This window comes from Centroberyx gerrardi, chromosome 6 (assembly GCF_048128805.1).
Source record: "Centroberyx gerrardi isolate f3 chromosome 6, fCenGer3.hap1.cur.20231027, whole genome shotgun sequence".
NCBI lineage: Eukaryota > Metazoa > Chordata > Actinopteri > Beryciformes > Berycidae > Centroberyx > Centroberyx gerrardi.
The window spans coordinates 24,033,932-24,048,832 of NC_136002.1; the positions used below are offsets into that span (position 1 = coordinate 24,033,932).

The 14,901-nt window shown below is 41.8% G+C and overlaps 1 protein-coding gene across 1 annotated transcript; it reads left to right on the forward strand.

The window, feature by feature from the left end:
* Positions 1-2,952: 2,952 nt before the first annotated feature.
* On the forward strand, positions 2,953-14,691 carry LOC139931766 (uncharacterized). The gene is made up of 14 exons (XM_071925364.2): positions 2,953-3,081; positions 5,019-5,351; positions 6,206-6,514; positions 8,345-8,626; positions 8,723-8,879; positions 9,247-9,416; positions 9,593-9,880; positions 10,021-10,344; positions 10,537-10,821; positions 11,068-11,230; positions 12,325-12,485; positions 12,712-12,787; positions 13,986-14,013; positions 14,186-14,691. Exons 1-14 carry the CDS (start codon positions 3,015-3,017, stop codon positions 14,333-14,335), a joined length of 2,793 nt encoding a protein of 930 aa, XP_071781465.2. The 5' UTR covers positions 2,953-3,014; the 3' UTR covers positions 14,336-14,691.
* The last annotated feature ends 210 nt before the right edge of the window (positions 14,692-14,901 follow it).

The window sequence follows — 14,901 nt, forward strand, 5'->3', positions numbered from 1 at the left end:
CCAAAATAAACCACAAAGAATTAGAAGTTATCGCTTTTCTCTTCAAGTAAAGTTATAATGTTGAGTGACAGATCTCAAAGTGTGCAACGTTAGAAGTAATCAGACTTTAGAAGGTCGTCAGACAAACTCTGACAGATAACAAGCCATAAACATTCATAAGATGCTTGCACTTATAATTCATTTTAAGTATGTATAATGTTTTATGAGGGCTGATATGATACATCAGTAACCATTATGTGCTCTTATAAGCATGCTCATAAAGTATTATGAGTGAATTCCTTATGAGTGCCCTTATAATGTAGTACAGATATACTAGTCAAAGAAAGTTTTAGAATGCAAATTATTATAAAATTGCAAATTGATACTTCTCTGTCTCTGTCTTTCCCATTTGTTTCCCAGACCAGGAGAGTGAACATGTGCTCTGAAATGGATGGGACTCTTTTGGATGGGCAGGCTGCTTTTTCAACCAATATACTGTGAAAAGTGGCATATTGTGAGAGAAAACCACAATATGACAACAACCCATGGTGCCGGCCATACGTCTTTTCAAAAGTGAGTGATATTAGATAACACTGAGGATATTCTGTCCAGATCTATGAGAGAGAAATGAATGCAGATGGTGCTGATAACTAATAGTTGTATTTTATTTTCAATGCCAGAAGTGTCATAAGAGGATCTCGGTACATGCTTCTGATTGCTAGTAGCGCATCAATCAAGTTTTGTGTCAGAGTGGAATCTATCTCAGCGTCTTGTCTGGGAAGGCTGCAGGGTTTGCTGATGATTCTGCTCTAAATGAAGAACAGCAGGGAGAGATGGTGGAGATGATTAGAGATTTTCCCCTTTCTGACGAAAATGATGATAAGGTTTCCTTTCCATATAGGCTTAAGTAGGTTACCACAACCCGTCACAGGCAAGTTTCAGTGCTTGTGCCCCATACAATTTATTACCGGCTAATTAACGGCCACCTTTTCCACTCTGCTTTCCAGATATGTGTCTATACAGTTATGTGATGAAGAGAAAGACATCAAGGTGTGAGAGAGAGAAGCCAATTGTACATCTGTAAAATTCATGAATACCTTATGTTTTATCGCCAGTAAAATACATTAGCTTGCAGACAGTAGACACACCCCAACTTCAAATGGAAACGAGTGGAGGGTTGGATTCCAGACTTTTTTCCCCGAGCTTCACTCCACCTCCGCCTCACTTTAGGAACACCACTTCAGGTAATTTAATTAGCTGGAAAAATAACCTCAAGCTTCACGTTCATGTGATTATACATTTTGCGTGAGGGTTTTAAGAGATAGAGTCGACCCTTATGTCAAGTGTTTGCCCTCAAAAGCAAACGTTGCATGTAATTTACTTAATAGTCTGAACTGTGTTTTACCTTCCGGAGATATGATCATCTGTAGAAAAAAGTAGAAGAGGAGGAGAGCAGACTGGAAGTAATAAGGCCTTAATCTTGCTTAGATCTTGCAAAACCGCTCTCATCCATCCCCGCAGTTCAGGAGCTAGACTTGTTTTCACTCATCTGTAAGATCTAACTGATGTATGAATGTATCCTGCATTTGCTTCCCCACATCATTGTTTTTCATGTAGCAGTCAAATTAAAGTAACATAACTTAATAGAGGATTAACAAGAAACCAAGATAGGGCATTACTTGACTCAAAGTCTTCCTGGAGACTGACTGTCAGCCTGCAGTGTGTGTGTGTGTGTGTGTGTGTGTGTGTGTGTGTGTGTGTGTGTGTGTGTGGTGTGTGTGTGTGCATATAGATAGATAGATAGATAGATAGATAGATAGATAGATAGATAGATAGATTCATATAAATGTATAAAGAGAGTGAAAGAGAGCAAGCGAGAGAGAGAGAGAGAGAGAGAGAGAGAGAGAGAGAGAAAGAGAGAGGTTGAGAGAGAACATAAAATACTATTTTATATTGTAAATATAAAAATCATAGCAATCAAGTGCAAACACACTTCCACTGGCTACAAAACGTCACACTTACGCTGACAGTTTTATATCTCAGGTATCAAAAAGCCGTTAGAAACCGCACACCATCAAATATGCTGACAGTGTTTTTAGTCAAGTCATTTCATTTACCCCAGTGGTCTTTATGACTTGACACAAAAGTTGAATAACTATAACAGGAAATCAACACCTCACACCTACCCAGCTCCACATAAACTGCTGTGCAATGCTGTGCCTGCTGCACAACTAGAAAGAACTTTTTTTTTTCCCCCCTTTCTCATCTGTTTTTGTTTGCAGTTTTCCTTGCAGGGTATTACAATGACAAATTGTGTTCAGCAAATAAGTCTGACGGAAAAAAAAACGCACGGCCACAAAGTGAATTAGGGGGAATATTATGCTATAAAACAATGCCTGAAAGTGAGTGATTGGCCAAACAGCGGGGCATGAGAAACAGTGAGCTGCCCTGCAGACAGGCGGTCTCACAGGGCCCCGTGCAGCAGGGATGAGATGGTTTGAATGATGCATGGCCTCACCACTTCCCAGGACACCCTGCTATATGAGGTGGCTGAGTAACTGAGCAGACACATCCTGCATGGCGACTTTCAGCCCGACGCACAAAATGCCTCTCGACATCTGAGAAGTGAAAACAGTGACAGACATGCAAATGTACAGTGACTCTGAGATACAGAGGCCCGATTGTTATTTCAGAAACCGAGAGGGAGAAACGGTTTTAAACACATACGTTATATATACAGTATGTGTGTGTTTTGTGATTATGCACACACAGGCATTATTATGTACTGTATGTGTGTATATGCTCGTGAGTGGGGACAAACGTGCATGAATGTGCATGTGCTTGTGTAGAAAAGTGGTCAAAGTCAGCTGTAGAGGGTGTGTACCTCTAACCCTAAACCACAGAATACGCACACACACACACACACACACACACACACACATACATGCCTACACACACATGCAGACACTTTACATATCCTTGCAGTAAGACATATGGTAGTCTGATTCAACTCTATTTCATTCAGTGACACCATCATGGGATGCTCAAAGCTGTTGATCTTGGGTCTTGTCCTAAATGTTGCTCACTGCTTGGAAATTCTGGGTAAGTCTGCAGAGTTACAATCCATGTGTGAGTGTCTGCTGTTTATGGGTTATTTTTATTAGCCCTTATGGGCTTGTTTAACCTGTGGCATTTACACTAAACAGTGGTGCAATGGTTTTCCTTAGTGATTAGTCTAATTATAAATGCTCACAAGCAATAAAGCCACATGCTGAACACATTTGAAGTATTGTGAATGCATCTTGAATATTATCATGATGCACTAACAGGCATGAATGACAACTACTAATGCAACACATTGTTGCTGGCATGTTTGTATTATTACTCTGGCTGTTAGTCCACTGTTATTGACAAGTAGTGTTACCTATTAAAACCAATTTAGTTGTTTTACAGACTTTTAAACTTAATATATCACTTTCAAGGTTGTGCTTTTATTTTGTTCATGCAGGGGAAAACCCTCTACAGCCTACATTTATTCAGAAATCCTACCTACCTTCTATGGTTTTGGGTTTTCAAAAGAGAAACTCTGGGACTTCGAGTTGGAGATGAGAGTTTCTCTGATGTCTGACAAACCACTATTGATGAAAGGAATTTAGATTTTTTTTTTTTAAGCTGTGAGAGTTATTTGTTTACCACAAGCCCAGTCTAGAGAAAGAGTTGCTCTGTGTCACTGGTATATAGTTTCTGTTTGTGAGAAAAGTAGCCCTGGGGACTCAGGAAATCTACTACGGGAGATGAATACAAGATTTTTACTCGGTGATTACTTGCTCTGTATCCTTAAGGTGTGCCTTTTCCATGCTTGGCTGACTTTTATTTTGGCAATAATTTGCAAGGGCAAATCCATTTTTTGGATTATGAACCCACTAGACATAATCGACTGATACAGCATATTTATTTCTCCTTCTCTTTCCCTCTTAAGTGGTTTTGGAAGCTCTCCACATTGTTTCCATGTGCTGTGATATATAGTGAGACCAACAGCATTATGCTGTTAATAGCTTGGACAGTGTTTGATGCAAACAGTCTAATTTCTTAAAGTGGGCTTTCAACTTGCTGTCTGTTACATGTTTTTTCCATGACCCAGTGTATTAAGCTGTCACCGTTTCAGTCATTATGTAGCTACATAAAAGTTCAGTCTGCCTAGTTTCAACTGGCTGATAGAGCAACTTGTGTCCTTAAGTGCCCTGTGATAAAGACAGCAGAGGAAGCAGGATGAAAGGGACTTGATATGCAATGGAGTCTGCACACTGTCCTTCTCCAAGTGCTAAAAACTGTCAGCTTCTATTAAATGTCCTTTCCTCTGAAACCTCCCCTAATCGTGCTTGATTTCTCAACAGTGGAGGGGGAAGAGGTTGTTGGTGTCTGGGTATGGATCAGGGCGCAACTTTTGGACTGTTTTCATTTCATTAACATAATGGAGTCCTCCATTAAATATATGTTGGAGGGACAAGGCCACATTTGTCAAGTGTCATTCTGTGCATAAAATCCATCCTGTCTTTAGCCCTTTGAGCAGTAGGGCGATACTACATCTTCTACTTACATTCATATAATTATTAGGCTTGCAGCTCCATGTGTTTTATACTGCTTAGTGATTGGCACTGACATGCAGAATGACAACAGAGCAGCACTGTTCTCTCTAATACATAGCTACATACATAATCATTTCTATAGACTCTCTTTTACCGTCTGCCTCATCCATCACAGCTTCACTCCACTAGTGAAAGACAATAAGATGCACAGAGAACCCTTTCATAGCCACACAAAAAGACATCTATCACCTCGCTGTCCATCCTCTTGCTAAGAGAAACAATAATATTTTTGTCCTCAAGAGAAATCAGTTTTGCCAGTTTTTGCAATTTTAACAGTGTTTACAGAATTTGTGAACTTATGACCTCTCGTGAATCAATCAAGGCCCATTTGAAAATCTCTAGCTCTACATATTGGGCCTTTTATGTGTAACACTGTGCTGTTCTGTGTCTCAGAAACAGGTGAAGAGCTGGATATAGAGTTCAAACGCAACATCACAGCGATCCTGGGAGAGGAGGTGTACTTGAGCTGTAAATATCTGGGCGAGAATACCATCATGAGTGCCGAATGGAAACGCCAGAGTAATTCTAAAGTTAAGTCTAAGCGACTCACAGGATTTAATTATGACAGGCCGTTTAGCCGTGACAGCGACTTCTCCATCCCCGCCTCTCGCACCAACCTCACAGTTAAGATGAGGGTATCCAGTGTGGAGGCAGAGGGAGAATACATCTGTATGTTTGTGTCAGACGACGAGGATTTCAGTCGCAGCACGTTCCTCACTGTACTAGGTAAGTGACAAGATAGGAAGCACCAATGCTGTTAGTTAATAAAGAAGAGCAATTAAAGGAAGAATCATATTCAAAAATGTGAATGAGACATGTAACTTTATTCATTCATTGTCCCTCACAAGATGAAATTGACCTGATGGGGGCGCTATAATTAACGCTATAATTAACGGCATAATTAAAGGTCAAAATTTTACACTTGAAAGGCCATCAGTACTACATCACTGGTCTGATTTTGACGAAAATTTGAGGGATGATGCATTGTGGCACTGTATTCAGGCATATAAAAAAATCCACTGTAGGATTCCACTTAATAGGAATGTTGTAATTAAAGGTCAGTCTTTAACTCAAGAGTGCTATCTCAGACACCACCAGTCTGATTTTAACAAAAATTGAAGGGATGATGCATTTTGGCACTGTGTTCTGTCATTCACAAAAAACAGGAAAAGCCTTTTGAAACTCCTACACCATAAATCAGATTGACATGAAACTTCCTACACAAATCCAGCTATCCTACAAATTACACTGATTGGCCTAATGGGGGAGCTATAATTAAATATCAAAATGTCACACTGTTAAAGAGTAACTTAACACCAAATTGCCATCTGCTATTGGCTGATCTTTGGTGCCAGATGATGTCACCATGATCGCAATTTCAGTAGCATACTTTTGACCATTAGATGTCAGGCTTTACACAGATTCAGGTTTGGGGTTTAGTTACTCTTTAAAGGCCTTAACTGCTGCACCACCAGTCTGATTTTGATGAAACTTGGAAGGATGATGCATCTTACTACATCATTCTTGGGGGATGACATGTTTACTTGTTAATTTATTCATTCATGTGTATGTTTACTCAGCCCGACCTGATACTCACATCCTGGTAAATGAAGACACTGTCAACGGCACCCACTACCAATCAGTCTCATGCTCCGCTGTGAATGGCAGACCGCTGCCTCAGATCAGCTGGTTGGTCAACGGCCTTCCTCCTTCTGTTTACCCCTTTACTGTGGAGATGAACGATACGGCTCACCCAGATGGCACTGCCACCATGAGCAGCACCCTCCGCTTCCCCACCCACCTGCAGGATGAGGACAGGGTCACCTGTGTGGTCCAACACCCGACCCTACCCAGCCCCAAACTCACCACAGTGAGGGTGGACACCTATGGTAAGCTCACATTCACAGAAAAGTAGGTTTTGTCCTGTTGTGCTTTTCAGCTCGTTTGAGGATCTGTATTTCCAGGAAGTGACATAGTCATGCATCATGACTCAAACCAGGATGAACTCACATAGCACAGTAACTTTCCCCATCAGCTTGTTCACACTAGTCATTCCCTCTCACTCTACTCTAAATACACAGTATGTTTACCATACCACACATGCATCAGATCGCACAGCGCAAATGCATTCATAAATTCATTTGGGAATTAATTAATTCATTGGTGTCAAGCATACCAAACAGCACAATGCAGCAACATCCCATTCACTAATTAATAATACTAACAGCATGCAGTTGGTGGGTGTATTACTCCAGTGGAAGTTTTTGACTGAAACACACAAGTATTTGAATGAATTAACCCCATTTTCCAAATGAACCCCGGTCATCCTGACTGAAAATTCTCACATGACTATTTGCAGCTACAGCAAACATTTGGTTGACAGTCTTCAATAAAGACATGAAAAAGTTGTTTTTGTGTTATTTTTTTATTCAAGTTGTGTTTATCTATTATTATGACATTTTAGGAGCAGGTAATTCCAAACAGTTCACAAACTTTTTTCTCACAACATTATATGTGAGAAATACACTAAAAAGTTTGATTTTGTTGTTAAAATCAACAGTATGTCTCAGAAACAGACCCATCAACTCCACTGTTTACTCTACTGCAGGTTCTATTCTGTGGCAAACACCAGCGCTGCCTTTAGCACGTGAAGACCAAATTTTGAGATAAGAGTGATTGGCAGACCAAACAAGCCAAACAATCCCAAAAAATAATGTGTCAACCCTTCAGTTATGCTCTCTTCATGTCATCATACTATGCTCGGCTACATTCACTGCTTGGCTAGCAACAAACAGTCTGCAAAAAATGTCAACAATCCACCAGACATAAATATTTTTGGCATCATATTCATATGTCTTTCTAGACATTTCTGCAGTTTCAGTTTCACTGAAGGAGTCAAACTGGGAATTGTTGCTAAGGGCCCCCCTAGTAGTCATGGGACCGTAAGCAGACGCTAGGCGCTTGGGACCTAAAGAAGATGTTACTTATTTTGTTAATTTGCTTGTTCGTGCGTTCATTCGTTCATTTGTTCATTTGTTTGTTTGTTTGTTCATTTATTAATTAATTTATTTGTTCAGTCCTTCGTTTGCTTGTTCCTTCGTGCATAACACTTTTTGCAATGGCCAGTACATGTGGTAATTACAGTATGCGTTCGTACACCAAGCAGAACAGTAGAAGTCATACATGCATGAGGCAGCTCTATGTTGGCGCACAGTACATTCACATACCAGGATGGGGATTTTCAAACTGTTGTGGCTAAGTCAATGCATGACATTTGATGTTTTTTAAAGTTGACTTGGTCAACTCTATACCCCTCCACCCCACCACCCCAGAGCCTATAAAGCACTTGTACTGCTTATTAAGTAGGGCTGGCTACAACACAACACCACCAGGACAACTTATATTTATTTGATAATAAACTCTGCTGATTCCCTGTATTAAAGCTTGTGGTTCTCTTAGTTTTGTTCTGACAGCAGCTGGGCCAGACATCTGCTCTCAGCTGCAGCCCAGCCAACAGATGGGACAGGTGATAAGCCTAAGTCAGCACTCTCCCAAACCCAAGCAGGAGCCCCCTCATGCCCTGTGTTTAGCTATAACTTTCAGCTCATCCGGCCCCAGCTTCCTATTTAACAAAAACACCCTAAGCCACTACTTGCTATCTGACTATTGATGAAAAAACCATTAGACCAACGCTTCTTTCCTTTCCTCCTTTTCCACAGTTGCTCCAAATGTGACCATTAAAGCAGAGATGGTCCTAGAGGAAGGAAGGGATATGTGGGTGGTCTCCTGCGTGGCATCTGGAGGGAGACCTGAGACCGGCATCTTCTTTGTGTTGGCCACCGATGAAGAGCTGCAAAGGGAGGATGACAACAGTTCAGATATTCAAACAAGCTCATACCGCCTCCCTGCACAAGAGTATGAAGGGCACAACATCACCTGTGTATTTGACCACCCCAAATTTACACACAGGGAGTCACGCGTGATTAAACTGCCTTTCATCTGTGAGTACTACCAGTTGTTCGACATTTGGAGAAATCCTGTTGATTCTCATGAGGTGGAAGTTACAGGAAACTGAGATGTACTTTTTATTCTTGCAGATTTGTCTGGAGTTCAGTTGTCACGCTCAGGGCTCAGAAACAGCAGTGATAAGATCCAGGACATTGAATCTGTGGAGCTGCAGGAAGGAGAGAGCGACACCACTATTGGCCTGGAGATCATTGGGAATGTACCACATTACTCTGTTTCCTGCAAGAAGTAAGGAAAATATGGATAAAATGTTTAGATAAGATGACTTTTCTGACGTATTGCATTTGTTTCAATGAGCTGCCCCAGATTTTATCAATCATTCATTCTTTCAAAAACAATTACAACTCATTACTGATTTTCTCACGTACATATAGATTGAAACAGCCTACATACCCTGCTGAGGATGTGGTAAGAGGTTTGGTGGCAACAAGCCACAAGTGATAGACAACAGGCACCAGGTTTAGACGCGCTTCCTGATTGAAATTGTCGTTTTTGAAACAAACAGATATTATCAGATGAATTTTATCTAAGGTGATTATTATTATCTAAGGAGTTTATGTTAACTGTGTGTATGCTTGTTCATGTTTCCCTCTAGAGATCATGAGGCCTTGCCTGAGGGTGTGGAGGTGGTGGGTCGTTCCCTCACAGTTCAGGGTCCTGTGGAGTTTCGCCATGCTGGCCCGTATGAATGCGTCGCCTCCTATCACAGACACACGGCAACGATAAAATTTAACCTCACAGTTAAGCCTCAAGTTAGAGAGCCAGGTATGTGAAACCCTTTGTACGTACGTCTAGCTTGATTGCTGTGAAGAGACTTTCATGAACGCACTTCACAAGGCCAGCCAACGTGTCTTTAAAATGTTTTACGAATCTGAATTTCCTCCTTTATGTCATTTTGAATTATTGATGCTGAACCTTCTCTGCACCCTCTTTCTCTTCAGTGTTAGTTGCTCCCAAGATAACAGTTGATATGCAGAAGGGACCTGCACACAGGGTCATTGAGTGCTTCGCAGCTGATGCTGTTCCTGCAGCCAACATGTCCTGGCTCCTACCAGAGGGTGTGTCTGGTGTCTCCTCGTTCAATTTCACTTCTCATAATGGAAGCCACTCTGTCAGAGGAGTTTTACTCCTTCCTGCCTGCTTGCCTTGGGAGCTCACTGCAGAATGTGTGATTAATCACCCTGTTTTTGAGAAGCCAGAGAACAGAAGCATAACACTCCCCATTTGTGGTATGTTCAACAAATCAAGCAATGAATAATTTTGTCTGAGTAATGGATATATTTTGCCACGTTAGCGCACCATAGATTTTAACTTTTTCTCCAAAGCAATCCGTCACATCCTGCAGTTTAACTTTATCGTCTCCATGCAGCTCCCCCTAACATCACCATAAAGTCCAGCACTGAGTGGAGAGGTGGCGAGGAGTACACAGTGGTGGAGTGTCGAGTGGACAGTGTTGCACCTGCAGCAACCATAACCTGGCATGTTGGAGACAGTGACAGTGACAGTGACAAAAGCATCAGTCATGTGGAGGAGACTGGGCGGCAGCCTGAGGTCCAGGCCGGTGGCTTGGTGACGGCCCACAGCACCGTGCTCTTCCTGTCTTCTTTGTATTCTGGTCAGAATTTGACCTGCATGATGGAGCATCCGAGCCTGGAGCTGCCGGAGAAAAGAGAGATATTCATTCCAGAGCACAGTACGTTACTTTCAGGCTGTCCAGTCTAGCTTTGCAGTTCTTTGAAATATTTCCTCTTTGTGTTTCTCCACCAGGCATTGGGTTTCTGACTGTCTGTCCCTCTGCCCTTCCATCCTCCCATTTTGTCTTTCACACAAACACAAACACACACACCTACTCATCATCTTCCTCTCACCCCTCGCCTTCTTTCAGAAGCCTCGGTGCTGAGTGTGTCTGTAGTGAGACAGCAGGACTCCTCTCTCTGGCTGGCAGCGTGTGACTACAGAGGGGAGGGTGTCGGGGCTAACCTTGCCTGGATCCTTCCTGACAATACCACAGGCCAAACGTCCCTGCACTCAGAGTATGAAGGGCACATATTGAAAACCAAGCTAACTTATGAGTTTCCACTGGCCCTTCATGAGGGGCAGGACCTGACCTGTGTCAGTCAGTATCAACATGGAATAACAGAGAAGAGGAAAATACACATCCCCAGATACTGTAAGTGTGAGAGAAAATCAGCACATTATTACACATCATCAAAAGCAACCCTAATAAGAAAACTTGAACTCATTTAGAAGTCTTATGTTTAGTTGTCATACCAGTACACTTCACTTTTACTCTGCATTTTGAAAAATCCTCATACTCATATGAAACTTAGCCAGGTTTAGTCAGCTTTGTTCATTTGGAGGTTTGCACTGAACTAAGGTGTTTCACCCAACTGACCCGTGCGGCTTTTCTCCACAGATATCTCCTCTGTGACAGTGCTCAACCATACGACTCCTTTGCAAAGTCGCTATGGCGGCGAACCCGTCATACACAGACTGGCTCTCCAGAAGAAGCTTCACAGCCAGAGGATATTGCTGTGTGTCAATGGCAATGTGCCAACATACAGCCTCACCTGTCAAAGGTGCTGTAACCGCTCCAATCTACCACTTTCATCCTAAGACGACATCGGTAAACATGGTGTATTGTGGAGAGTCCTATTCTCTCCCAGTCTGCCTTTTGAAGGAGCTAATAAACTAGCAGCTAGGATTTATTATGAATGAAAAACAATGCAGGTCCGCTTCTTCTTCTTCTCCTTTGTCTTAAAGGTAAATTCCACCCTCGGATACTCTTACACTGTTACGTATCATCAGCCTGTCATATTCAGTGTGTTCCAGGAATTATTTTGTGATAAAGTGTTGTAATTTACTTTTTTGGTGGACCCACTATCCCTCAACCTGCCTCGTCTACTTCTACTTCATTTAGTGATTTCCTAAATTTCCCAGAATGCCTTTCAACAACCCCCAAAGAGTGTGCCTGAACTTGTTCCATTACGCTGAGGGTTATAAGTGTAGGTGGGAGAGAGCGATGGTAAATAGTGATAGTAAGAGCAAGAGAGTGAGTTTTTTCCAGTTGAGAAAAAGTAAGAGTTGCACTCTTTACTCAGAACGCAACCTGTCTGTGGCTGCATTGCATTCTGGTCTGAGATTGAGATTACTATCGGTGGAGAAATTAGTAGGCCATCTCTGCCTCTTCTACAATGGATTTCCAACAGCTGTTTTTGTACAGTTTTACAACAGTGTTTAGGGTGGATTTTTCCTTTAATACTAATGCTAATGCTAATACACAATGTGCTAATTCGTGAGAGCGATGTTTCCTGACCAGATGGTAGCTCTATCTATCAGTTTTATCTTTTATCTAAGCTTTTAACAAGGAATAAGCAGAGCACCACAACATTGCATGAGTTGCTGTGGGAGGGAGGGGGAGGCAGTGTGCACTGGTACCAAAGAAGCCTTTTAATCAGAGAAGATAAGCTCTGCATAAAGGTCTTTCAAGATCATGATACTTCTATCTTTTATTGCATTCATTGATAAATCCACACAGATTGTCTGGAGTTGTGCAATAAGCCTAGTTAAAAGATTTACCATTGAATTCTTGAAGAAATATACAGCAGGTTGATTCGATGAGATGGAGGTATTTAGCTATAATAAAGCACTTATAAAGACACTTGTGTTTCAGGAGTGATGGGTCGTTTGTGCAGATGGAAGGGGCTGCACTGGTCTTCCAGTCAGAGGTCACAGAGCAGGACGGAGGCCTGTACACCTGCCATGCCTCCTTCTATCACCACAAGGCCACAGTCCACATTCAGGTGGAGGTGGTTTATGAGGACGAACAGTTTTGTAAGTGCCTACCATTCTTCACACGTAGTATATCTTTGATCTGCATTACTAACATGGCAGGGTTAAATGATAAAACTAGGCTTTACTCTCTCATCACTTTAAAAAAACGTACCAAGGTTTACTATGAGCCTCTACTTGGTTTTCACAGACATTTCTTTAACCTTTGTTGATTTGTGTGTGTGTGTGTGTGTGTGTGTGTGTGTGTGTGTGTGTGTGTGTGTTGCAGTGATACAGGCCATGATCTGCATCTCCTCGGCCTCAGCCATCACTCTCATCTTGGTCGTCATTCTCCTGGTGTTCTGGTGAGTTAAAGCGCCTCGCTAACACCTTGGCAGGTGACCCGTCGATGGGTAAATTAGGGCAAGGCAGTCGTACAAGACAGCACAAACAGGATGCGTGGATCGCTAACCCATGTCACCAAAACCCAAAGTATCATCACACTATTCACAAACAGGAAGCAGTGTGGCTGGAGCAGACAGGTGTCTCTGCCACCACAGCTCTTGCAGGCAGGTAGTGTCTGTTCCCTCTGTCTGTGTGGTAAGAACAACAGATTTATTTTCCAATTTCCTGTAGTCTGACTTTTAGTAGCGTTAGTAGTGGTAATTTCAGTCTACTCTTAGTTGATCTACTCTTACCAATGCAATGATAACAATTCAAAAACTCCACATCTGTTGAAGCAGTATATCTATCATGAAATTGGAAATCGCAAATGAATGAAAAAAAAAAATCCACATTCATCTTATACCCTCGTTGTTGTTCGAAGTAATCGCAAAATCAACTGTCTTTTACGACTGATATGGGATACCTGCCGTGATCCGAGACCTTTTTTATGGTTTCTACTTCTGGAAGTTTCCACATTTCCACATTCCATGCTAGGTCTAACTTCTCTGAAGTATGTATGTCAAGACCAGACCAGGCCTCAGTGTGCAGAGATGGTGAATACATACAGGCACACTGCACAGCACAATACTGGTTCAGAGGCTATTTCAATAGGCTTGCTTCTCTGGTCAGAACATTTGGTCAAGGTGCCATTGGTGGAGCGAGCCTCTGTCCCATTATCCCTTGTTCCAGTGGGAGGGTCCTGTCAGGCTAATTTGGGAAGGTCAGTCACACAGCACACACTGAGAAAACATGACGCCCCAGGAGAAAAGCTATTCTGGGATTTGCGTCGCCAATGCTAGGAACACTTTTTGACAGGAGCAGGTCTTCATTGGCATGGTTGATGTCACTGGGGTCATGATGTATGAGGTGAGCCACTGCTTCTGACATCAGAGAGATCAATGATGATGAGTCGGGTCATCAGTCTTCTCCATTGATATTCCTGTCGCATAATGCATTCACACTTGCAAGTAGCCTATTTGAGTTGACTCAGTCTGTTGGATTAAGTCACAGTGCCACCTAGGGGTGCTGCTCAGCCCTACAATCACAAACCATACAATAATTCACAACAGGATTATTCATATAAGGAATATAAACAACACTTTTTGTTTTGTTTTTCAGTAAAAGAAATGATGTGGGTCAATCTAAGGTAAGACTGAGTTCTGCAAATTTATAAATGTCCTTCAGGAAGATGTTCATAACTTTGCCCTTTCTCTAGTCTTACTCACCATATTATTACACACTTCAGCAACCAACATTAACAGCTTGCGGACATTTTCCTTCTACCCTCCTTTTCTCTTGTGGCTGCACATACAATTCAGAATCAGGAGTCCCTCTCGGCCCTGACCAGTCTGATGCAGGACCCTTGCTCTCCTGAGCTGAAGAAGGCAGCAGTGCCGGCAGGAGACAGCCAGGAATACGCCCAGCTGGTCAGTTACTCCATAGTCATCGACGTCAAGACTACTGTCTGAAAAACACAGCAGTGCTTTGGATTCCACATGCAGCTTCGCATTGTTCAGAGAGCAGAACTGAAGGCTTGGTGGCACTTAGAAAACAGCCTTGTTCATCATTTCAGTGTTTTTTTTATGTGACTCGCACAGCTGGTGCAGTAAAACCCAGAATCTGCAGATGAAGGATTTTCTGTTTATGTACTGAGGCATTTAATCTTTTGTTTTTAGATATTTGATAGAATCGCATTAATGATATTAAATACACAACTTTTGCACTTTTTCCTTTTACTTGAATTTTACATTGTGTAATTAGGTGCATTTTATTTTCAGGTAACATTTTGTTTTGCGATGATATTTGTCTATGACAATAAAAATATATGAATATAATTTTCTTTGAATTTCCTCAGTATTATCCACATTTAAATTGTGTACTTGACCTAAGCACACTTCTTTTACTGGGAGAATAAAGTAAGTAAGTAGTTTGTTTTAATATGTTGCCCAATGGATTGACTGGCTTGGATGTGACTTTCACACCAACTACCCTTTTGCAATTTTTTTTGTCTACTTTTAGTAGCTCATGATCAGTT

Coding starts and splice junctions, on each gene's coding strand:
- LOC139931766 (XM_071925364.2), top strand. CDS start 3,015: ATGGGATGCTCAAAGCTGTTGATCTTGGGTCTTGTCCTAAATGTTGCT. Junction 8,627..8,722: donor GATTAAACTGCCTTTCATCT/GTGAGTACTACC, acceptor TTATTCTTGCAG/ATTTGTCTGGAGTTCAGTTG. Junction 12,486..12,711: donor TTATGAGGACGAACAGTTTT/GTAAGTGCCTAC, acceptor TGTGTGTTGCAG/TGATACAGGCCATGATCTGC.